We start from the raw sequence: 25,199 nt of genomic DNA on the forward strand, positions 1-25,199 counted from the left end.
CACATATTGCTGTTGTGGCAGCAGTTTTGGTTGTGCCGGCAATTTTGGTATTATCTTAATTACGTGTTGCTGGAATAACTTTAAAAGTGACTCCAACGCACAAATTTCATTTTAAACTTTTGTGCCTATGCTTTTAAGCATGGCGTATTTTTCATTATAGTGATGGCAAACCGGTATAGCTCAATTGATGGCCTAAGTTTTCTAAAAAAAATTTTATTGCATTGTATGTAGCTTGCTTAATAAACTTGACCGTATATTGGTCGTTTATCTACATTTTAAGCACGGCAGTTATAGATCCAACCACGTTTAGATCAATGCAACTTTATTAACAAGTTTTTTTTCCAAAGTTGCAGCCAAAGTATATTTCAGAAACTCACAAAAAGTGTATTATGCAAGGTGAAACTGAAATTGAACTGAGGCTTAATAGTGGTGTATAGAACCTCCATAATAACCGCGTGAAAATGCCGATGAAAAGATCTCTTTGCGCTCTTGCAATCAAATGAATTAATAAAAACTTAATTGTTAGGTTAAGGATGGTTACCTTTTACCTTCGCACTTTTTTGTCTTTTTTTGCTATAAAATGGCAATAATGAGACGGGGAACGGTCCAAAATATGCTGTGCCAAAAATATGCCAAGTACCAGACTGAGCCATATGGGAGAAGCTTCAAACTTTATCGTAATATTTGCACAATAATGATTAATCATGGGTTAGTAAATTAGAAAATCGTGATGACTACACATCTTGGAAACCGATGACAGGGTAGAACATAAGAATCAAAAGCAGCTGATAAGAGTGTGATACTTTTGTAAGTCCATCTTGGCCGGATGTGGTTGTAGCACTTATTGTTGTTGTGGTAGCAGTTGTGGTTGTGGTGGTTTTAGTGGTTGTTGTTTCAATGCAAGTTGGATTCGGTTCCACATAAGGCTGTGTAATAATGGCAGGGAGAACGAATGGTGCAAGCTAAAACAGAAAACATCTTGATGTCACGAAACGATCGAGTGTTTAACAAATATTTCGTTCAACTGGTGTAATGTTACACAAAAATACTAGTTGTTTTTGTCCATAACTTGTATTTTTGCTGACGTTTCGCCCACCAGATCGGTAGGGCTTCATCAGAGCAATGAATGATGACTGCGTTATAATGTAATTGTTTTTCATCGTATCCCGCTGTTCTTGCGCATTTCGCTTGTTGCTCGCAGTCATCATTCATTGCTCTGATGAAGCCCTACCGATCTGGTGGGCGAAACGTCAGCAAAAATACAAGTTATGGACAAAAACAACTAGTATTTTTGTGTAACATTACACCAGTTGAACGAAATATTTGTTAAATATGCAACCTGGTGGACGAAAACGCCTGTTCAGCATTTTCTATTATCAGAAGAGATTATAATGAAGCGAGTCTACCAGCGGCCAGAAGGTATGTCAAGGCAGTCGGTACCATCAAAAAAGAATATGGCCACTTCAGATTTGGATAGACTACAATACGAACATAAGGCTCAATCGCTCCTAGAGGACAGCTCGATGTACCAACGGTTTGAAAAGGAATCCACCCAAGACGTCCAACCAATGCATCAAATTTCGGACATTAGTGCCGCTTTATCTCTTTGCAAATTGCAACGGGCGCTACTCTTTTCGGATGGCCTTTGTTATAACGTAATTGTTTTTCATCGTATCCCGCTGTTCTTGCGCATTTCGCTTGTTGCTCGCAGTCATCATTCATGGCTCTGATGAAGCCCTACCGATCTGGTGGGCGAAACGTCAGCAAAAATACAAGTTATGGACAAAAACAACTAATATTTTTGTGTAACATTACACCAGTTGAACGAAATATTTGTTAAATATGCAACCTGGTGGACGAAAACCCCTGTTCAGCATTTACGATCGAGTGTTGCTGGTATACACCAAAAAAAACAGGTCAGCCTGGACCACGTGATGCGTCTTGCATTGATTAATGCACCAAAGATTGATTCACTAACAATATTTTGGGATAGTAATACGCGATTTGCAGTCTTTACTGTGGCGCAGATTTTCTAATCACAGACCGCGTTCTTTCGAAACTCAAGCAGATATGTAAGGAAGTTTCAAAAAACTCAATGCAAAGGTACTCGCAAACAATAACGTAAGTTATTTGTCACTTACGCCTGGAGGTGAAAACTGGTTGTCCGTGCAGATCTGAAACTTAGGCAGCATGTTTATGTTGTTGCTAAACTCAGCAGCCAACTCTTGATCCCAGGGTATCTGTATTAAAAACATTTTTTAATCCGTTGTTAGTAAACAGAAACAATATGTAAGTTATGTGTTCCCGTACAAGGCACTCAGTGAAATTGAAGTTTGAAATCGCCGGTTTCAGGTGTTGTGGTGCTGGGGTTTGGTTTACACGGTCAGTTGTTCACTTTGCACTGTGGTGGGTTCAAAATTTTTGTCAGTCGGTTTGCTAATCTCAGAAAACCAGTGATGGGATTCAAATTTCAATTGGTGGGATTCATTTTTTTTTATGCTAACCGGTTCGCTGATCTCATAAAATTTTCGGAGACGGTTCTATACCGCTTCTGAAATAAATCTCTTGGTACGAACCGTAAATATCAATTTCCGATTCAGGGGAAGCGCTAAAAGTAATTGATAAAAATTAGACATGTTTTCCAACAAAATGCATTTTCTGTCAGTAATTACCACATCTCATTTGATTGGTTTTACGCAGTATGAAAACAAGGGAATCAATCTATCTGTTAGAAATCAAAACAAATGTGCTGCTTCAGTGATCTTTGTTTTGTTGGATCTCCAGACTTTTGGCAGATCTGTTAAATAACGTTGGTACAAAGAGCTGCAACTAACCTTACGTTAGATGTGTTGGTAATACCGAGAGCATGGTAAATGGAAGGATCTCTGATTGGTCCACTTACACAAAAAGAAATTGGCAAACGTGGATAATATGAGATAAAGTCTAAGCACATTTCTCTGGTAGTGGGAAGTCCACCCTGAAAAATATTAACAACGAAAAACATGAGCCTATTTGCAATACAAAACATTTTTAGGAATTATTGGCGGTTGATGGATAAGTTAATCACGACGAGTATTTGTGTAAAGTAGTGTTAAGTTTGTTTCGCGTGATAAACGAAAACATAGCAAAATCATACAAATATAACACCATAACAATCAACAAGCCGAGAATTGCTGCACAAAGTGAAAAACGCAACGGCACTATTGATGGATACTGGCTGATCGTATTATGAAGCGATTTAGCACTTTTATTGCACAGCGACTGTCAAAATAAAGTTTTTTTTAGATTACAGTAGAGGCATGAATACAAACAAGTACTTTTTACAAAAGAATACTTACTTTTTTGTAGGAAAACATAAATTTATTAAATTAATGGTATCCCTGAATACATTTTCGAAAATGAAAAGTGCTAGTCGCTATATGGTTTTAAATCTTCTGGAATGCTTTATGACATGTAAGGTAGTATCTGTTTGTTTTATGCTATGTCCAGACGGTTCTATTACATATGTAATGTTAGTTCTGCTGGTACTGTCATAATCACACAGAACTTGCAGTTGATCACCAGGTAGCACGACTCGTTCAGGTTTCACATAACGGTAGGCATTAAAATTAAAATCATAAGCGTAGTCCTTTGCCACAAACGGCAACTCTACTCCATTTCTGCCGGAATTAAAACAAAAACTACCTTGACCTCGCTTAGGTTATTCTTGTGTTTAGTTCATAAACGTTTAGATTCTAAACTTTAGATGGTACTGTTTGTGCAATTGTATGAAAATCCAATTAATTCAGCACGAATAAATATGATTAATTTAAATTCATTTGAAAACATGTTTTTTGGTTTTACCGTGCTGCATTTATCCTAAGTCTTTCCTAAAATGACGAAGTTACTTTGTTCCCAAACAAATGTGTGTGAAGAAATGTTCCAAATATAGTGAAACTTGTAATATTTGCATAATCCATGGCCTAGCAATAAGAGTTTGGAAAAAGTGGTTAAAGCGAAATGTTTCCAAACAATTTTAGAATATGTTTCAGTAAGCTGTTTGTAACTGTTGTTTGTTAACATAATCACCTTTTCTAGACAATTTGCTGGACAATCGCCGTAAGTAAGAAATGATTCAGCATTTGGTGGAATGACGAAAACGAACGGAAATGTAAGCTGTCCGGTTTGCATAAATCCAGCGTCGTGAGTTCGGAGCTGACTGGTGTACTTAAATGTTAGTCCAGAATCATCAACCACGCCTAAGAAATAAACTTTCAAACATTACAAATAATCCTAATTTTTGACAGTGCGAAACTGTTTCGGCTGGGGCTGACGTGTTTGGTCATATACTACTTTTTTGTGATTGGAAGCATTTACGGATTGTCGTTTTAAGGTGTGGTGACCTATATAATAAGTTTGATTATCTCACATCAAATCTTTGCATTTATACGAGCCATGACATATCATATGCACATTTTTTACCAGCAATAATCTGTTTCAGCAACTCCTTGTCCGTAGGAAAAACTTCGTGCGTCTCACAAAGGCTATAAGTCTATATTTAGGCCACTTATACTTGTAAAAAGTATTACGATTTGTAATTGTTGATAATAAGACAAAATAAGTTAAAAACAAGAACATTTCTTGGAAATAAGGACAACATATTTTTCCAAGACATTTCTCTTAAAAAAAGACAAATCTTAGAAAGAAGGACGATAGGGCGACCCTGTTTATGTCCCTAAGTAGTCATAGCACACACCCCAAAAGTTAACATAGTAAAGCAATGTCCTCTAAGTGTGAAAGTTATATAGGCCAGTTTGTAAAAATTGTCATTGCAAAGTCCGGCTGGTATCCTGTATATGCATGAATCGTTTCTTTGGTTTGTGTTTCTCCAGCAGTCATCTCGCTACACATCCAACCCAGACTTTTGATTACACTCTTGTCAACATCAGCACGAAGGGATCATACTGGTCGATTGTGCTCTTTTTATAGCTTAGTTATACACAATGGTGGGATTCAGCCGGTTCGCACCGGTTCTATAGAACCGTCTCACGAAATTTAGCATTACTGGTTACTGTAAATGGACTTTTTGTAACAGAACCGACCGACAAAAATTTGAATCCCACCACTAATTATACAACCAACCTTCATCAAGGTTCAGATTGTCGTATTTCTAACACCACGTATTTCGGGTCGCCTGGTTCACCAAAAGGCAGTCCAACATTGGTCGGATAACAAAAACTCTAAAAGCTGCAAAAGTTAACAATACTATAAAAGAACAATACTTGGCACTACGCAGAAAATGACTAAAAACAAACAAGGGAGGGCTGATAAAGTGTAATCCATCTGCAACACTTGAAAGTGGATGTGGAATTTTTTCTTCTGTAAAACTTTCTTTCTTATACGCAATATCCAAATCGTTCATATGGTCAAGACAGCGCAGACACTTTTACCTCTCCGCCAACTGCCCATCCAGCAATAGACTTCGAACAGCAATCGGGCCACTGTCTGTATAGCATTCACCACGTGAACCCACAACTGCGCCTGCCTACATGCAACCAATTTCAAACGGCGTGAAAGTGGATATTGCAAAAGAAATAGCGGTCCTACCGGAAGAGGGTCGACACATTGATAGGCTATGATGTGATGTACGTAAAGTTCATGACCGCTTTGGATTAATGGTGAAATCTGCAAACGAAAACGTTAATGGTGTTTAATCATTTTTTTACAGGGTAAATGTTAAAGGTTTTAATCACAAGTTTACCTCGACAATATGTCTCTTTGATGGTACATCAGGAAGTTGTAAAAGATGACAAAAGTTTCGATTGTCTCACCAGCAGGTGTAGCAACAGAGCTTATATCAGCTGATTTGGTAAAAATAACATTCCTGGTTCCTGTCAAAAGTTTTTTTTAGATCAAAAACGCCTTTTTTCCTGGTCAAATATTTGTACCTGATAGTCCCCTGGTACTATGTCGTCTCCAGCTGGATCTGTTGTTCCGAATGTGTATACTATTTTGATTGTGTTGTCCTACAAATTATAACGTTTTTTACTTTTAATTTTCAACATGCCTAAACATATCAAATATTTAATTGGCACAATTAAATATTTAAAATCAAACAATAAATTATAATGCCTAGGTGCTTTGCTAATTTTATCTAGGTTTGATCAAATTTTTTGAGGTTGGACCCACATTAGTGCAAACTAAAAAATGTGCCTTGTCGGCGAAACACTTGACCCTGTAAGTCCCGTTTCGGTCTGTTGAGAATAAAATTCGCATCGGCATTTTACCAATAACTTTACGAATGATGATTTCAGTCTTTATCGACCAATTGTGGCGACAAAGCGGACCTTTGAGTTTTAGCAATGTGAACTTTGTTGTTATCCATCGAATCATACCAATATTTCCAAACATTTGACAAGATTTTAATAGATTTACCTCCCGCATAATCTTATACAAACTATTCAATTTCGCATCTCATTTTTTCGACTCATACCATCACAGATACACAAAAGCTTCATCTCAACCTTTTCTAATCGCCAAACTAATGTTCCAAGTTTGCATTACTGAAAAAAGACGAGCCTAATGTTGCTGTTAAATTATGCAGCATCATATATTCGTAAGTTAAGCTAAGTAATTATATTTTTTTTATTAATTGTTTAGTTACATTTCCGCCATGTTTTTGACTACTGACCGTTATAGGAAGATCGTTTAAAGAATCATAGACTGCCCGTTGTCTGGTAAATTTGATCAAAGTCCATCCATCACTTTCACCTCCCGATAAATCATTTATATTTTGCTTGTTGTCGATCGGTGGTAATAGATTTCCAGTTGCAAAACGGTCCTATGAAGTAAAGGGGTTGTTAGAAAATATTTTACAAGAAACTGACGCTCAACTGTTTCACATACAGTAATTGTGACTTGTCCGCTTTTCACCCAACCAACAATGATATCTGCCCCACTCATACCACCACCTGAAGAGATTCCCACACCAATCCAACCTGTTGTTTTGGCATGAAGCTGAAAAACAAATGAAATGTAACAACTACTCAAAAAATACTGATAACAACTAACTCAAAAATACTGATGTATTTCACCTCCAGTGTGATAAAAGTTGTGTTGAAATCCCATTTAAGGAAAACATTTCCCTCTGTATCAAGCTGTCGCGTGAATGGATAACTTTGACTAGCAGTTTGACCTTGGCACCCTAGTATCAAGTTCAATAAAACAGGCACCACTAACTCAAACATTTTATTCTCACGTGATTTTTATTCAAACACTAATTATTTGTAAATTCTAGAAAAAAATATCTAGGCCCAATTTGATCTTGCACATACCTGCCAGTTAATAATAGCTGTTGAAACAAGTTGGTCGTCTAACTATAGCATTGTGGTCCCACTAGCACAGAAGGAACTTTGCGTGAATTTATTGCCAGCAAGCCATGCTTGTCGGGTTCATAAAATCCGTAGTTCTGTCACTGGTTAAATGAGACTTCTAGAATTTTTGCGGTGTCTTCTAAATTTTATGTGTTTTTGTGAGTATATTTGTTGTTAACGAGTGCTCGGACTGCGCTGTATTGGATACCTATTGAAATCCTACATTAAAATTGACGTTTGAATAGTTTGTTTTGCGCTAAAGACGACATAAAATGTACCAACCGGACCGTTAAAACCCTCAAAAGAATTCTTTAGACGCTACCTTACGTTGTTCGATCTACGTTTCCAGCAAAACCTTTGTGACACTTTTCTCGTAGTTTGAAATTAGGCGTGCCCAAGTGTTTCTGGAAATATGTTTGGCATAGCTGTTCCTCATTTTTTACTTGACCGACTGCACACATGTACATTTAAAAAAATATATGTGATATGTTAATCCCACCTTAAAATACGTAAGTACAAGCTAATGCGCTTATTTCTACTTGATTGATTTTCATCGTAGGTTTTCATCTATTCCAATGTGCTATCAAAATTTAGCTAAATGTGCGGCTGCCGTGAACTATATGGTGTTCGTTTTTCGGGGAGAGATCCCTTCCAGTATGGTAACCACCGCACTAAACCAAAAACTTTGTGTTTAGGCCAATTCGTGACCGCACCTTCAAGTTTTGCGGTCAGCGTGTGAATATCTAGCTTCTAGTACAGTGGTTCCCAACCGGGGGTCCGCAAAGCGTTTTCAAGGGGTCCGCGACAATTTCCTAATTTTGCAGACAACGATATTGATAAAGCGCTATTAAAAAAATATGTCTCAGCGTTTTAAAATAGCATGAAACTTGTTTAAAATCGTTCTTCATAGGCGATAAACCAAAATGCATTGTGACATTTTAACCCCATTGTGATGCAACAGAGGTAAATTTTCAGTGGCAAACAACGTCACATCACAATGTAATGGCTCTTTATTATTGAGTTCCGATGTCGCAGCCCAGTCCATGTGATTTAAATTTTGGTCCTGGACCAAACGTGGTTGATATATTCTGCACCTTTTTTGGGTTGCTTGTTAATAAAAAAAGGACAAAAAATACCAGAACCTTCAAAAGGGGTCCGCGATAAGCTTAACAATACCAAAAGGGGTCAAAGGCAAAAAGGTTGAGAACCACTGTTCTGGTATATCACGATTGACACCTGCCGTAAAATCTGCAGACTACATACATTTTACATACGGCAGCTATTTAAGGTTAAATCAAGTAGTAAATAATTCAGTTTTTGAATTTATTCCATATTTGCGCATAAAGGACTAATCAGTAGGGCAAGTTTTTGCAACTTTTGCACCTTTTTTTTACAGTTTCCGGCAGCTTCCTAAATACTCAGAATTTATGTGGTACGATGTTATAAACTGTTTGTAGGAATTTTATGTCGCAACTTTTTGCAACTTTCTTCTATTTTTCATGCAACTTTTTACTGCAAATTTTATCAAGTATTGCGCAAAATGGTCCTTTCCCATTTCACGGACGCCCAAGCGAGACCGCCGAAAATTACATTTTCAGTGGGTCACCTTTTTCAGGCTATTGATTTTGTTAAAGTCGCCAACACTGAGTTTTGCTGCAATGCCTTGGATCAAGTTTACAGATCTAGGGGGTTTGGGGTGTTGTGGTATTTGAGTTGTTTTTTTGGGGAGGGGAGGGGTGGGTTATCGCTTTGCTGTTTGGCTCTGTTGCGGATTTTCTTGCTGCGTACCGGCAAAAATGTATTATTCGGCGGTCTCGCCAGGCCGTCTGTGAAATGGGAAAGTACCAAATTTGACAGCTCTGCAGGAGCTGACTGCAAAATGCTGTCATGTAGGTTTCAAACCTAACGAACATAAAAATGTACGCATGATTGATTGTATAGCGAAGAAAGAAACGGAACAAGCAGACACCCTGCAAATCTTAAACTGTTGGGTTATACAACGGAACCTTTCAAATATCTCATACCCTAATAATTTTAAAAAACTTGTGCATAAATGCAACTTTTGTTAAAATTAAGTGCAACTTTCTCACGATTTTAGTGCAACAAAAACTTGCCCTACTAATCAGAGATAATGTTGGCAGGCCTATACATCAAATAATTAAGGTAACTGCACATATCAGTAACCGATGACAATGTAAAATAGAAAGGCTAAAACAACTGTTGAGAGGTTGATATTGCAATACCACATGTGGTAAGTCCATTTGGCCCGAATGTGTGGGTCAAGGCATTGATTGTGACTGTTCTTCATATGCAAGTTAGATTTAGTTCCACATAGGGATGTGCAAAATTGTCCGGAAGAAGAAATGCAGCAACCGAAAACATAATACAGAACATTCTAGAGCCAGTGGCTATAATCCTGGATTTACGTTCAAACCGCGTATACACAACTTTGCAATGCAAAAGCCGACTTGGAGCATGTGCACTCGATGGCCAAGTAAATGGCGCGCATCATCCAGCAACTGCTTCATCGGGTTGATAAGAAAAAACTGTAAACCAGTGGATCCGAACCGGGGAGGAATTATTCGCAAGGAAGCAATTTTAAAACTTGTGAGAAGGAATTGTTAAACTTGAGAGGAGGAATTTACTTTAATTTTTATGTGTGTTTGTAAGTAGACACCTTAAGCCATTTGACTATTTAGGTTGATAAAAGACTCAATTTTAAATGATCTTTTTAAACAAGGAAGATAAATGGAAATACACTGAAAAGAGTTTAACAGTCAGTCGACGTTAAAAGCGTAGCAACGCTGAGTGAAAAACTCGCTGCTACTCTGACGAATGATGATACAACACTTTATGCATCAGTGAATTTACGTGATCGGTTTGCTGGCGGTAGTGACGTAAATAACTCTTTTACTAAATATCAGTTAAGACATAGATGAATAGCTAGGATCAGCCTGGTGATCACCTACTACGAAGCTGACATCAGCAGCCTACGAGGCAGGCAACGGTGCTTGTGATTGAACTTTCGGTCGATTCTCCACTGAGCCTGTGTAGCTCAGTTGGTAGAGCGCGAGCCCCGGAAAGACTCCTGTCGTTGCTTCGAATCCCACCGCAGTTTAGATTTTTCTAAAAAGAGCAAAACCACCACAATACACCCTAAAGTGTTTTATTGATCACTTTGCAGTATGCAGCTGTAAAGTTACGTTCACAGGCTGTATGTGGCTGTTGAATATACTTTACAATCGTGTCATGCCTGAAAAGAAATTAAATTATTTTATATTTAGCTGTAGTTGCGCTTTCAATGTGTAAATTATCATGTAGTTTTGACTGTTTTATCAGATAACAAACGTACGTTAAACATCGATTAATCCTGACCCCTTTGCACCAAAATATCGTCTGGATTAACCGATATCAAGTAGTTTAAAACTTTACCACATTACAAATCATTTGTACTTCAAGTTTGGTCCGAATTAGGCGAAAATTTTGTTGATTATGCATCTTAACACAGAAAATGAACATGCTTTGCTAGCTCTTTTGCAGCGCCTTTACCAAGTTAAAATGTTCCGATTTTTCTTGTTTCAGTTACCAATCACCGTTGGATATGTCCTCAGAAGGTTAGTTGTTTTGCTGCAGTACTTGCTTCCAAATCCAGGATAATTAAGACTTTTCTTCTGCATTTTGTTTTTATAAAATGATTATAACCCTTTAAATAACTACGCCATTGCAATTTGGTCAAACTTTTAATAGACTTTGTCACGAGTATTGTGTTTTGTTTTTTTGTAACAAATTGTAAGTTAGTTGTAAAATCTACATAAACGTCATTTTTTAGAATTAGCCACATTACGCCAAAACGATGACTTTATGGATCTGTTGGACATCATGAAATTGCTTGATCAACGTTTACAAATGGATGACATGAAAACACTGATAATTAAGATGCCGATGTTCGTGATGAGTTCAAAACTATGCTTGATTAGTCGCTATAGTAGGAGCTCGTTGCAGCGATTAGAGTGCTATCACATATTGTTGTTTGCAAACGGGCTTAGCATTTATTTGAATGGTCTAAGGCATTTTATTCATTTACATAATTAGAATATTTGTGCCTGGAAGTTTTTTGTGCTTAACCTTATGAAAAATTGTAATTTAATTAGTTTTTGCAATTTTTCTCCGTAATTTTTGGTTCTGTTTTCCTAAAAAAAGTGTTACATTTGATTGACATTCTATACCTTACAAGGTAACATGACACTGTACATAACACATTTGTACGACATATTAGCGGAATAGTTGAAAACAATCATTCGAACATTTTATTGTGCAATGTAGCCTATCGTGCTGTATACACAGACTACTTGAATAAATAGAAGTGAGCTTTGTATTCAATGTGTCAATGTCTGTTGTTTTAGGGCAAACTGATTTATACAGATTAGACAGATATTTAACTTCGAATAAGTTTATACACTGGATTTTGTTTCTTTTTTACAATTTAGCTCGAAACCCTTTGTGGTAGATTAACATGATGTTCAGCCGTTTTAACTGTTGGCTAACTTGAGATTAAATATCAAACTGTTTGTGGTTTTAATCTGTGACAAATAAAATTTATGTAAAATAAAATATATTTAAAAAATAGATAAATTGAGTTGCGAGCTTAGCCTAATGCCTACGCAGAAAGTTCATTGACAAGGATCAGAGTATCGTATCTAACGTTGTGACTTTCGAATATTCGAAATTTATTCCGAAATAGAAGTATTTGTATCGCAAAAACGGTTAACGCAACTGAGATAAATTTGTCAGAAAAAAAAAAATTAAATAAAAAACTTAATAAATGCTGTAAATTTCATAAAAATCGATCGGTCAGGAAAGGTGTTGGTAGAGCTACTAACACTGAGCTTCACCTTTGGCCCGACCTGAGAACTTCTGGTAGGTGGCGCAAAAGAGCATAGGCGTTTATGGTGCTGACTCAGCAATTATTCTTACCATAAACCCAAATTGCTGTAACAGCACCATAAATGCCTATGCTCTGTTGCGTCACCTACCAGAAGTTCTCAGGTCGGGCCAAAGGTGAAGCTCAGTGTTAGTAGGTCTACCTTGATAGGTCGTTATGACGGACAGCGGCTTGTGGCTTTGGAGATAGCCGCCGATAAGGTGTGAAGTTTGAACTTCTATAACTTTTGTCATACAAATAGGTAGGTAATGAAATTTTGCACAAACATAGTTGTATACCTCATTAATAAATGCTGTAAATTTCATAAAAATCGATCGGTCGTAACAGTGTTTTATTTAACATTTTAAACAGGTCAATTGTCCATATTTCTCTGCCTTCTCTTGGATTTTCTAACCTATATATTTTAATTTCTGCAATTTTTTGGGCATGACTTCCTAATTTAATGTTATATCTAGTACTTCTGCAAATTTCAGATCTTTGCATCTTGTTTTGGTGATGTTATCATAGATAACTTAATTCACTAGATGCGCAACTCGTCTGCCGACCAAATATGAAAAAAATTCTCTCGGGTTTATTACTACATAGAACAAGATGTAACTTTTAATGTGTAGTTATGTTTTGTTGAAGTATTTTTTAAGCATTTTTATTTTAACAAATCTAATTTAATTACCACGAACGCGAATATATTAGTTTTGCCTTCCTTCAGACGTTGCACGCTTGAATGAACAAGTACACATTTCGTGTGCATTGGTAAGAACTAGTGATGTACCGAATCGGCTAAATTTCGATTCGGCCGAAACCGAATATTCGGCGGTTTTGCCGAATAAATTCGGCCGAATCAACCGAATCATTTATGACGTCACGCGAAGTCGTACGCTACGCGTTTGACGTGAAAAAAATGTTGATCTACCAGGCAGCCAGTGCAAAATAGTTGTGTTTCGTCTTTATTTCACTTCTGTGGGGTTTAAAATTGCCTTAAGCATAATTGGCAACCTGCCAATGAATTACTAATTTTTTGACTACCGTGGGAAAGACAAAAATGTGTTGAAAAAGATAAACATTGACGCAATTTTCGTTATGTTTGGGCTTTTGAAAGATTGCGTGGACCTTAATAAGCAGAAAAGTCACGTTTAACGCTTTAAATTTGTGTTTGTAAAAGATTCGGTTTCGGCCGAATCGCAACCAATTATTCGGCCGAAACCGAATCTTTGCAAAAATGATCGATTCGGCCGAATAAATTCGGCAAACCGAATATTCGGTACATCTCTAGTAAGAACATACACATATTTTGTCGTCTTGTCGATAGTTTTTGGAGCTGCAACGTTTAGTTTGATAAAAATGTTTTAGTTTTTAGAATTTTCTTAATAATATCATGAAAAATGGCAATTAACTTCATTTATGTAGCAAGTTCGGACTTCGAATTCGCTGCATTGGACAATTTGCATTATGTGTGCCACCTTGCTACATATATGGGTTGTCACTATGGTGTCTGCATTTCTGGCCCCGTAGTCAATAAATCCAACTAAGTGGCCTTCCTAGAATACCAAATTTTCTTTGACATGAAAAATAATAAATTAAAAAAACATAAAAAAGTGCATAAATTGCTGCTGTTAACTAACTTTTCATTTCATCCACAGAGCATTGACTGCCAATTGGTTGATACCACATGCACCATAGTCAATATTTTTAACAATCTACAGTGTTTTTTAGGATTGTGTGATGATATGTCAGTTCAAAAAATTATGTGTAAAATTGCAACTTATACCTGTACTACTGTAAAGTACGTGATGATAGCAATATAAGAACACCACTGGTTCTGGGATGATTATATGCTGCTGAAGCTCTAGCAAACAACTCAACTGCCCAACGAACCACATCAGGGTGGTGCCGTCTCCCATTAATGGCCTTTAAAGCATTTTTACATTGCATTTTAAAAAAATGAAGCTTGCCACTCATTAGTGAGTGTTTTTGAATCTTAACCAAATCCTGCAGATGGGAAATGACACATCACTGTTCCAGAATTAAATGAGAAACATTTGAATCTGCATACCAAGATATCCTAATGAATTCGGTCATCCACTGTTACCAATTCTTCTTCACTAGTTGCACTGGGTTTCATTTGCTGCACTCTGTTGCGTTCCATTTTTTGCCATACTTTGCACACATTTTACACATTACCGGCCCATCTTGTTTTAAAAGCAGGTGTTATACTTAAAAATGCATTTAAAGTTGATTTCTTCAATGGAGTAATACCCAAGGATAGTGGTTTAACTCGCCATCCATAAAATGGAGCCCATTCAACCTCAACATTGCTTGAGATGCAAAGTCTACCACAAAAATTATAACATACAGAAACCCAGATTAATTCATAATAAACATAACTGTATCTTATGTATGTTTTAAAAATTTTATTTTTACATTGTTCTACCAAAAGGTATTTCCCTTTTCTATAAATGTTGTACAACTTGTTGTTTAAAATGAATTGTTAACTTAAGAAGTGTGTACTAACTTTCAGCTGAGGACCTAATTGTTTAAAAGTTTTCTCAACACTTTTAATGCAGTGGTGTTTAACTTCTGAAAGAACCTTTCTGTCAAATGGTGCTTTTCTGATTTTAGCTATAATAAACATTTATATGTTCATGGGCAATGTTACCAATTTTGTCCAGTACTGGTGTTTAGGAAATTTTTTTGGATGGCAAAAAGCATCCAAGCACCAATTTTTAACTTTTTTCTGCAACCAATAATCAGCAGATCGTTTTTTTTTTTCAAAGTGATCTTCACATATGAATGCTCTAAATTTAAAAGAATTACTGTTTGATTTTGACAACAGAAGTGGGTTAAAAGTAGAGATGTACCGAATATTCGGTTTGCCGAATTTATTCGGCCGAATCGATCATTTTTGCAAAGATTCGGTTTCGGCCGAATAATTGGTTGCGATTCGGCCGAAACCGAATCTTTTACAAACACAAATTTAAAGCGTTAAACGTGACTTTTCTGCTTATTAAGGTCCACGCAATCTTTCAAAAGCCCAAACATAACGAAAATTGCGTCAATGTTTATCTTTTTCAACACATTTTTGTCTTTCCCACGGTAGTCAAAAAATTAGTAATTCATTGGCAGGTTGCCAATTATGCTTAAGGCAATTTTAAACCCCACAGAAGTGAAATAAAGACGAAACACAACTATTTTGCACTGGCTGCCTGGTAGATCAACATTTTTTTCACGTCAAACGCGTAGCGTACGACTTCGCGTGACGTCATAAATGATTCGGTTGATTCGGCCGAATTTATTCGGCAAAACCGCCGAATATTCGGTTTCGGCCGAATCGAAATTTAGCCGATTCGGTACATCACTAGTTAAAAGGAAATTAATATTACGTTTTTTATGAAGCATGTATTATGTCTCCCTTAGTTGGGTCGCGCAATGAGAGCACACATTTTTGTAAATTGCTGTAATGTTTCTTCATATCAGAGTTGCTTTGAAATTCAGGATTGCAAAAACAAAGATTTTTTGCCATTGGGTGGCACGGTGTGGCTAACCTAGCTATTACACAGAAATACAACTAAATCACAATTACGAGAATTTAGTCTTGTCCATGGTATATTTAACATACAAAATCAATCAAACAAAAACGGTTAGTGATCCTTTTAAAACACACAATAAACTTTTAAAAAGAATAAAATACACGAGATACATAACACTTACGTAACCTGCAAGTTTATTATCACTTCAATTTGAAAGTTATTTGACGTTTAATGCAATAAATTGCGTTTTTTGCCAATATCTTCACTCTTCACCCATTGCCCGCCATTGTAAAGAAGCCAATGTGTACTGGTTCATTCAAACGTGACCTGTCTGAGCGATTTCGCCGAGTTGCGCATCTCGTGGTAAGCACTTTTTTCCAAGGAATGCAGCCTGACTACGGTAACTATAGCCAGGTGATTGTTTCCGTCATGGTAGTTGGTTTCAATTTGGCGCGTGGTGATACCGTGATACCGGTTTTGTGGCTTCTTGTTATAATGTGACATGTAGTCTGCACCAACTATTTTTGTTAAAAAAACTTTACGGATAACATTTTGAATTGTAATTTATTTTGCGCAAAGTCGCGAACATCGTCTGCAACCTGTTTAATATCACACAATATATATTTTTTTTTAGAAAGACTGTATAAAGAACAGCTACACTGTACTATAGTTTACTAAAACTTTAAAATATTTTATAGTGTACTAAAATAGTATAATACAGGTCATGTGCCCTTTAAGTCTACAGCATTAAAGTCATCAAGTCAGCCACTGGTGAAAGCATTTGGTTCTGATGGGCGAAACCTTTTTTCCTGACTGACATGCCATGGCCATCACCATTGGGAACATATTGCTCAACTTTAACAATTTTGTCTGCCAATTACAAAAGCAACAAAATGGTGTTTAAATCAGGGGCAAGAAATCAACCAATAAGTGTGAGGTAGGTATCAGATGGCAGAACACAAACATACTTTTTGTGTCAGATTAAGAACAGACATAAATAACAGAAACTTCACAAGTTAACAGAAAAAAACCCTAATTTTTGAAAGGATTTTGCTTCATTAAAAATGTCCAGTTAACCAAAGACCCTTGCCTTAAAAAATGAATACTCACTCAAAATAGTACACACTGTGTTCCTCATAAAAACTTAACTTTTAGTTATTAATTTTACTAATTTAGAAAGTTCAGGTTTTTACATCAATATTGATTCTGAATTTATAAACAGATCTCATAAACAAGTAAAAGATGCTTCTTGCAATGAGGTGATGTTTACACAAGATGATAGCATCAACAAGAAATTTGGTCAGTTACTATTGTCATCCAGTGAGTGCATGGTGTTTATGACTGAAAAAAGTGCAACTTCTAGAAATACTTAAAAAACATTTTTTTTCTATTTTCTAATACAGATTTTGTTGGTTGCAGACTTGCAGTACACTTTCTTGCTGTGCAACCCACTCTCACATAAAATCTCCAGCATGCACGCCTGTGTTATCGGGCTGATAATTGTGCGCAGGTATTTTTGCAGTGTATATGGCTATACTAAATTTTCTTCCAATGTACAAAATTTATTGAAAAGGTTTAGTATTTCTTTAGCAATGTCTACATCAGGGGTTCTTAACCAAGGGTTCTCATACCCCCAAGGGGTGTGAGAACTGTTCCTAGGGGGTGCAGGGATGCTGAATCATTAAGGTTGGTTAGATCTATTCTATATAAATAAAAAACCCATGGGGGTGCGAAAAAAAGAAAAAAAGGTTAAGAACCACTGGTCTACATTCTACAGGCAGTCAGAATAAAGATTACATGTTGTCTGGGTGTTGGTTATTGTTATTACCCATTGATAAATTAATCATTCCTCCAACCAATTAGAACTTGGTTGTCGAATACAGTAGTACAAACAGTTTTTTTTTCGTTGTATGATATTTACCACAAATGACATTTGAAGATAGTTTATATAATGGAAGCTGTTTTTATGCATGCTGAGTGCAGATTTTTTTCTTGGTACTATTGGGTTATTTTTACATTTTGTGAGGAAGACTCAGTTAAGGTTTAATTAACATCAGGAGCTAAATATACCAATAACTTGAGGTTTTTGTTCTAATTGACAAACCTGCCACATCTTTCAGCAAATGTGTTTTTGGTATTTTTGTTGGTAAAAACCTTCTCACTACGGTCAAATTTTACTGTACCTATTTCAATCAAATTGTATACTTTCAGTTTAATATTGTAATAAAAATGAATATTCCTTATTTTCTTTCTGGAGTTTTTGAAAAACTGATGATTGTTTATTGATTCATTTACAATACAATTTCAAAATCAATATGATTACCTAATTTGCCTTTTTAATGACAGTCACAGGCTTGTAGCCTACTCTATATAACTAAAGGACTCATATTTTATGTGTGTTTAATTTATGAATAAAACAGCCTTTTGCAATGCACTGGCACAAACAGTAAAATGTTACAAAACAGAAATGTGAAAGAGAATGTGAAACATGGATTTTTTTGTTTAAAACAAAAATATGGCTTCTGTAATTACAATTGTATGATTAAATGCTTTTTTAAGAAAATCGCAAACATGTTTGCTTCAAACTAGCCAGTAAACTGTGTTTTATGTTAGGATATTAATGCATGATCAAAACATTGTGTATGGTGTAGTAGGTTCTGGGTGGAGTTTATACCAAAAATAAAAAGGCATTTGCACAGCTTTGTGGTCTTCATTTCTCAGAAAAAGTTTCCATTTAAAAAGGGAGAACAGTTCCGTTTTGTTAGTCATTTAAGTCGCAATATGGCTGGGTCTCCCAACTGTGTTAAAAATTCGATGTTGAATAAAATAGTTCGAGTATATATATTAAAAAAACAGGACAGTGAAGTTCACGAGTAGGAGCAAAACTTCATCAGAATCAACCCTAACATTGAATCTTTTATATGGGAGTGTTTTTACGCATTTAATGTTTAATAAGTACCTCAAACTCCTTTTGAGAGCGTACACAATATAACTTACCTACCTAAAACCAAGAACACAAACTGGCGCCAGTTTGTTTACAACGGTATGTGACGTCATAATGCGTACATTTTTATTCATGGTAGTCAGGCTGCATACCTTGGAAAAAAGTGCTTACCGCATCTAGTGAATTCAGTTATCTATGATGTTATGACCGTTTTTAAAATCGGCACTTTTATCCGACTGCCTGCAATCATGCGGCTGGCGAAAGTGCGGCGGGGGAACCTTTGGTGTTGGCTGCTGCTTTGCACACGGCCCACAGTCACAGTTGTAAATGTCAACCATGCAGCCGATAGAAAATGACGCCATTGCATAACGGTTTGGGACAACAACAAAAAAAGCAGACAGCCAGATAGTGGGTTTTTTGGTTTCAGGTTGAAATTTATAATTTTGATTGGTCCAAACTCTCAAAAGTTCCAAACTGCTAGATAAAAAAAATCTGTAGAAAATAGAAATGGGTTGTGCTCAGCTTTGTTTGTATTGTTACGTAAGTGTTTAATGTTGCACAACAACAACACTTTAAAAGTTGACATGCAAATACGTTGAACATATAGACTGATTTAACCGTTGCTGCTTAATGGTAAAACCAACCTATTTCAAACCAATATTGTGTTTTATTCTACAAAGTAAAATAAACAAGATCAATGCAACTCAAATTATTCAAATAAAGCAAGATGGCATTAAATTGTATGTTTAAATGGCCACTTTTTTACTGGTCACTTCACAATTACATCAACAAAATTTTTGTTCATAGATCATTAGGAAGTAAGGACTGTTAAACGCACAACAATGGTAAAGGCTTGGTACCTTAACACAGATGAAGTACTTAAAAATCAAAAAAATGCTGGCCTAACCGATGAATGTGTCACACTGGATCAACTTCGAGACATAGGTGTAGAATATTTTCATGTAAGTTGTCATGAAACTTGTCAAAAAATTGCATGTTTGTTGTTGCAACTGTTTGAAACGTGTTTGGCATATGGGTGATGGATAGCTTCTGCTACAAATTAAATATTTTTTTTATAATTTGCTGATACAGATACTGTATTCTCAGCTCAATAGTTCAACATATCGTAAGTTAGATACCTAACAATATTTGTAAGTCCGTGAAAACTGTTTATATGTAACACACTAACACACAAAATTTTTCAGCTCATAAAATGTATAAAATACGTACTACAATTTAGGATAATTGCAAATTTACTATGTGAAAATTTTGTTCTCATACAGTTTGACTCTGAAAATTATGAAAACAACCATGACTACAAACAGTTGAGGACATCCAGGGGTTACACATACAACGATCTAATCACAATAACTCGGAAACTACTGCCAAATTATGATGCAAAGGTATGTTGTTCTATCTTACTTGACAATTTTAAAGAAATTTTGAGCTCAGGAAATTTTGCAATCAAAAGTGAAAAATTGTAAATTAAACTTCAATTAATTGTTATCTTGTTGTTGTATTGTTTCGGCAACTTGGACAGGTTTCTCCCCTCGACCTCTATCACTTTGTACAATTGCTCTCTCACTTCAGGACTTTTTATCAGCCAATCTTTCAAAGCAAAAAATAAATTATCAATAGTTCATATTTCGCTTTACTGGCCCAATAATCTGAAACTGATGCAATGATATTCACAAAAGGCAGGGTAATCTCACATAGGTCAGGACGCAGTGCCTTCTGACAATATTTCTAAAACACAGTTGTGAGTTTTTGTAACACTGATCTAAGCTGTATTCCCTCTGTGTACCATTATTCAGTTTTATACCTTAGCTTTGATGCGGAATTTATTCGAATATACAGTATATATACATGGTTAAAGAGCACTGTATAAAAGTAGTGTGTGTATGTGTAGTGTGTATAAAAGAAGAGTGTATAACTAGTGTATAAAAGTCTAAGTGCAATAATATTACAGCTGTGTATTAGTGCTGTCCTATAATATCCTTTATACTTGCCCCAAGTCCAGATTGATGAACTAATTTTATCCATAAATTTACTTGGACACAGAATGCAATTCGACAGATTTGTAGTATATAGACAGATTGTAGTATATAGTAGTGATGTACCGTACAGGCCAAATTTCGATTCGGCTCAAACCGAATATTCGGCAGTTTTGACGAAAAAATTCGGTCGAATCAACCGAATCATTTATGACTTCACGCGAAGTCATACGATACATGTTTGACATGACAAAATTTCTACCAGGCGATTAGTGCAGAGTAGTTGTGTTTCATCCTCATTTCAATTCTTCACGCGAAGTCATACGATACATGTTTGACATGACAAAATTTCTACCAGGCAATTAGTGCAGAGTAGTTGTGTTTCATCCTCATTTCAATTCTGTGGAGTTTAAAATTGCTTTAAGGGTGAACCTGCCAACAATTCAGTGATGTTTTTTGTATACAGTGGGAAAAATGAGTGTGTTAAAAAATATAGCATTCGACTTGATTTTCGTTATGGTGACATATGAAGGATTGCGTAATACCTTACTAAGCAGACACATTTAATGCTTTAAATTTATGTTTGTAAAAGAATCGGGTACAGCCAAATCGCAATAAACTATTTGGCCAAAACCGAATCTTCGCAAAAATGGCCGAACGGCCAAATAAATTCAGCAAATCGAATATTCAATACATCTCTAGTATATAGTTCAACTCTTAAGTGGTACAGAAACAAATAACCTGAAAACTTTTCGAGGATTTTGCAGCTTTAAAAGCCCCAATCTTGTCACTAAAAACTATATGCTGAAAATCTAAAACACTTGTCAACATGGACCTAAAACTATGTAAATGAGAAAATTCTTAATGTTGTTACTTTTATGGGCCAATTGAAAAAAAAATGTTATGATGCAGACTGCAAACTGTTATCATTAACTAGCTTTCCAGTTAATACTTTTTTAATAAGGAGCATTATTCTGTTACAGGTGAAAAACTTTTTTGAAGAACATATTCACACAGATGAAGAAATTCGGTATATTTTGGATGGTTCTGGTTATTTTGATGTGCGTGACAAAAAGGACAGGTCAGTAAATAAATTTTCTTTTCAAAAATGATACATTTATGTGGCCTAAAAACTGAATGACCTTTTTTTGGTTTGTTGCAGTAACTTGATTGATGCCTTTTCTCAAAAAACACACTTTTGAGTATTATCATGAACATATTTAAATTTTTACAATTATAGATATCAGAAGGTTTTTTATTGTCTGAAATGATTAAAAAATGAAAGTAACTGTTGTTTTTGTTATTAAACAGAGAATAGGTATGATAAAACAGTCAATCAACAACTTTTCTTAGCAAAACAAATCAAAGTTACTTTTCATCATTCCTTTTTTCATCATTCTGCCTTTGCCAACAACTTTTCTATTGTTGTCTGTTTGTTGCAGGTGGATAAGAATTGAGATTGTTAAGAATGACTTGCTAATTTTGCCTGCTGGAATTTATCACAGGTTTACTCTGGATCACAAGGTATGCAAGTTAACATGACTTTACAAAAAATACCAGTAAACAAAATAGGTATGTATGTAAACAACAAAATGCTTGCTCATTTGGCTCTTGACAACGCTGAAAGTTGCATTTCCATTTATCCAATATCTGATCCAAATTTATGTATGTGAATGACAAAATGCTGTTTTTGAACTTGCTAATCTTCAAAGGCAATTTTATATTGCCAATCATTGCACAGTGTGCAATTCCACTGACCTCATAACCCTGGTTTTATTATACGAATTTTTTTTTTTTACCCTCAAATATTAATTTTCATGTTCACAGGTTCTTTAAGTCAAAAATACAAACCTAAGGTGCTGAAATATTTTTTAAAAATGGCTTGTTGATTACTTTCACAGCCCAATATTATTGTTTTTTGTACTACTAAATGTAAACTGTGTCAATGCATCTAAAATCACACCAGATTAGCACCATAACCGTTTAGCTTGTAGAAAAGCTTATTATGGGTCCCCTTCCCTGAATGGGACACATATAGATTTTACTCGAATTGTTTTTTCTTTTGTTTTCTTCCTTTTTTTTCTTCCCAAAGTTGTCCGACTCGTTTTTCCATCAAATGTTTGATGGATTTGGCTGAAATTTACACAGATGGTAGATATAGTTATGTAGATGTGCATCCCACTTTGTTTTTGTTGATAACCCCAGTATTTACCCCGCTAGCCCCCTAAAATGGGTGTTTTTACCCAAAGTTTGTCCGACTCATTTTTCCCTCAAATGTTTGATGGATTTGGCTGAAATTTACACAGATGGTAGATATATTCATGTAGATGTGCATCCCACTTTTTTTTGTTGATAACCCCAGTATTTACCCCGCTAGCCCCCTAAAATGGGTGAGTTTTTAAACAGTGTCAGGATTGGCTGAAATTTGGATTTCTTGAAAAGTATGCCATTTATAGGTGTCGATTGTTGTGTTCAACCCTGTAGTCCTAACATTTACCCCACAAGCCCCTAAAGTGTAAAACGTATTTGTATGTTACTGGGCACCACAAACGAAAGATTTCTTTGGTGCAATAGTGTTACAAGGGCAACCAGTTGTATGTTGCTCGTTGGTGGGTTGCTTGGTGGTCGTTTTTGCGCCATGGCAGTTAGGGGCTTGTTAATAGCCCTATGACGTCAGAAACATTAACGGTTGTTGCTCAAAACACCTCTAGTGGTCAAAATTTTAAACATTGGCGGATTGGGCTGAAATTTTGCAGTACTATTGATTGAGTCATTGTGGTTTTTATATATTTTTTAGTTTGTGTGTCGAACCCAATTAGTTACCCTACTAGCCCCCTAAAATGGGTCAGTTTTTTAAAATGTTAAATAGGACGTACTTCAAACAATATCTGGGGTGAATCTAATTTTATAGTTTGTATTCTACATAGCAGTATTATTTAAGCCCACTGCCGATCACTGTGTTTTACCTTACAACACCCGACTTTCTCATGGTTATCTCTTGAATTGCATTATTTTCAACTTTGCATGTGTGGGGACCCATGAGTTTTTGCCTGCAGAAACGACTAAAGTTATAAAAGACGGTGACTAATATGGGACCCAATACAAAATAAGCGTAGGAAATATATTTATGTTTTTAAATACGTTATAGTGTATATGCAAGGGCAATATGTGCTAAGCCACCCTTCTAGTTATTAAAAACTCTTGTAAATACTTGTCACCCCTGTTTTTATTGTGATCCCAAAATAATACGCTTTGATTTGGCAGGATTATATTAAAGTGCAAAGATTGTTTGTTGGTGAACCTGTGTGGACACCACATAATCGACCTGCTGACAACATGCAAGAACGTCAGAAATATGTTTCTCAGTTTGGAATTTTGGCAAACTAACAAGTTTTCGCTGCATTTGGAAGAACTCACTTCACAATAAACTTTATGCTGCTTTAATGGTACACATTCCTGGAAATTAGCTTTCTATTTCAGTGTTAAAAACATCATTTAAAAACCCTTTAAATATATTTTGTTTTTGGTGATTAGTTACTAGATCATAAATCAGGGGTTCCCATCCTTTTAATGATCTTGTACCACTTGGACGCTCTGTACTGCCACGTGTACAACAACTAATTTGATCGAATCATATTTTATTCAGAATAATAATATCGGCCTACTAAAATAACACTAAACCACCACAACTAAATTTAATGAGATTTTTATTTTTGTTTACTGTCCACCAATTGGTCGATGCGCGGTGTAAATTTGCTAACAGCGCATCGAAAGTCATTTCCGGGCGCACCTAGGTTTTGTGAAAAAAAACGGAAGCTACTCGCGTACCACCTGAAAAACCTTCGCGTACCACTAGTGGTACGCGTACCACAGGTTGGGAACCCCTGTCATAAATGAACTGCAGTGACCCTTGATAAAGCTTTAAAACCCATCTGTGAACAATAATTTGTTCCTCGGTGTTACAATCTTTTTGTGAAAAACACCAATGCCATTAAACTCAACAGTTCTAATACATGTGACCAGTGTTTTTTTAAGGTGTTTTGGGGGACCGAAACGGCCCCCTAAATTTCTCCAGCGGTTTCCCAAAATTTGCCAGTAGCCTAATAAATAATTCGTTTAAGCAAATATGGCTGTTTTTTGGTATTTAAATGAAACACTTGCGGTCTCTTAAAACTACTTAGCGGTCACCCAAACCAAACCTTAAAAAAAACCTGCATGTGACACTGCTATAACTGTTGCTCGAGTTGAATGTTGTAAATCTAAATTTATGTTGCTGGTCAATTGTGCTTTAAACGTTTTTGAATCATGAAACATGTGTGTATAGTTTCTTGTTTCTGTTGTGACCATTATTGTGATTAAAAGTCATGTATTGAACTCCATTTTGTTTGTTTTCTTGGAGTATAAACATTTTCAAAAGTCTTTAAATACAAACCTACAATTCAT

At 35.8% G+C, this 25,199-nt stretch overlaps 2 protein-coding genes, 1 long non-coding RNA gene and 1 pseudogene across 6 annotated transcripts; 2 read left to right on the top strand and 2 right to left on the bottom strand.

The window, feature by feature from the left end:
* Positions 1 to 734: 734 nt before the first annotated feature.
* Positions 735 to 11,269, bottom strand: LOC145204718 (DBH-like monooxygenase protein 2 homolog; annotated as a pseudogene).
* A 1,196-nt stretch (positions 11,270 to 12,465) lies between these two features.
* LOC145203818 (acireductone dioxygenase-like) lies at positions 12,466 to 25,135 on the top strand. The gene is made up of 6 exons (XM_080076131.1): positions 12,466 to 12,535; positions 19,570 to 19,724; positions 20,046 to 20,165; positions 21,740 to 21,837; positions 22,199 to 22,280; positions 24,021 to 25,135. The coding sequence occupies exons 2-6, from the start codon at positions 19,605 to 19,607 to the stop codon at positions 24,141 to 24,143; spliced, it is 543 nt and encodes a 180-aa protein (XP_079932257.1). The 5' UTR covers positions 12,466 to 12,535; positions 19,570 to 19,604; the 3' UTR covers positions 24,144 to 25,135.
* LOC145203819 (uncharacterized) lies at positions 16,179 to 18,517 on the top strand. 4 transcript variants are annotated; one of them, XM_080076134.1, is made up of 3 exons: positions 16,179 to 16,755; positions 17,041 to 17,138; positions 17,222 to 18,517. In XM_080076134.1, exons 1-3 carry the CDS (start codon positions 16,637 to 16,639, stop codon positions 17,278 to 17,280), a joined length of 276 nt encoding a protein of 91 aa, XP_079932260.1. In that variant the 5' UTR covers positions 16,179 to 16,636; the 3' UTR covers positions 17,281 to 18,517. The 4 variants fall into 4 exon arrangements, with proteins under 4 accessions (XP_079932260.1, XP_079932258.1, XP_079932261.1 ...); XM_080076132.1 differs by having other exon boundaries at positions 17,238 to 18,517; XM_080076135.1 differs by having other exon boundaries at positions 17,041 to 17,117.
* On the bottom strand, positions 18,235 to 19,067 carry LOC145203820 (uncharacterized). Its single transcript, XR_013853403.1, has 2 exons — positions 18,820 to 19,067; positions 18,235 to 18,616 (listed from the first exon to the last, which is right to left on the bottom strand). It is a non-coding gene; the product is annotated as an uncharacterized LOC145203820 (long non-coding RNA).
* Positions 25,136 to 25,199: the final 64 nt, after the last annotated feature.

This window comes from Phallusia mammillata, chromosome 8 (assembly GCF_965637545.1).
Source record: "Phallusia mammillata chromosome 8, kaPhaMamm4.hap1.1, whole genome shotgun sequence".
In the NCBI taxonomy this organism is placed as follows: Eukaryota; Metazoa; Chordata; class Ascidiacea; order Phlebobranchia; family Ascidiidae; genus Phallusia; species Phallusia mammillata.

Coding starts and splice junctions, on each gene's coding strand:
- LOC145203819 (XM_080076132.1), top strand. CDS start 16,637: ATGCCATGGCCATCACCATTGGGAACATATTGCTCAACTTTAACAATT. Junction 16,756..17,040: donor AATCAACCAATAAGTGTGAG/GTAGGTATCAGA, acceptor ATTTATAAACAG/ATCTCATAAACAAGTAAAAG. Junction 17,139..17,237: donor TCAGTTACTATTGTCATCCA/GTGAGTGCATGG, acceptor TGTTGGTTGCAG/ACTTGCAGTACACTTTCTTG.
- LOC145203818 (XM_080076131.1), top strand. CDS start 19,605: ATGGTAAAGGCTTGGTACCTTAACACAGATGAAGTACTTAAAAATCAA. Junction 20,166..21,739: donor TGCCAAATTATGATGCAAAG/GTATGTTGTTCT, acceptor ATTCTGTTACAG/GTGAAAAACTTTTTTGAAGA. Junction 21,838..22,198: donor GTGCGTGACAAAAAGGACAG/GTCAGTAAATAA, acceptor TGTTTGTTGCAG/GTGGATAAGAATTGAGATTG.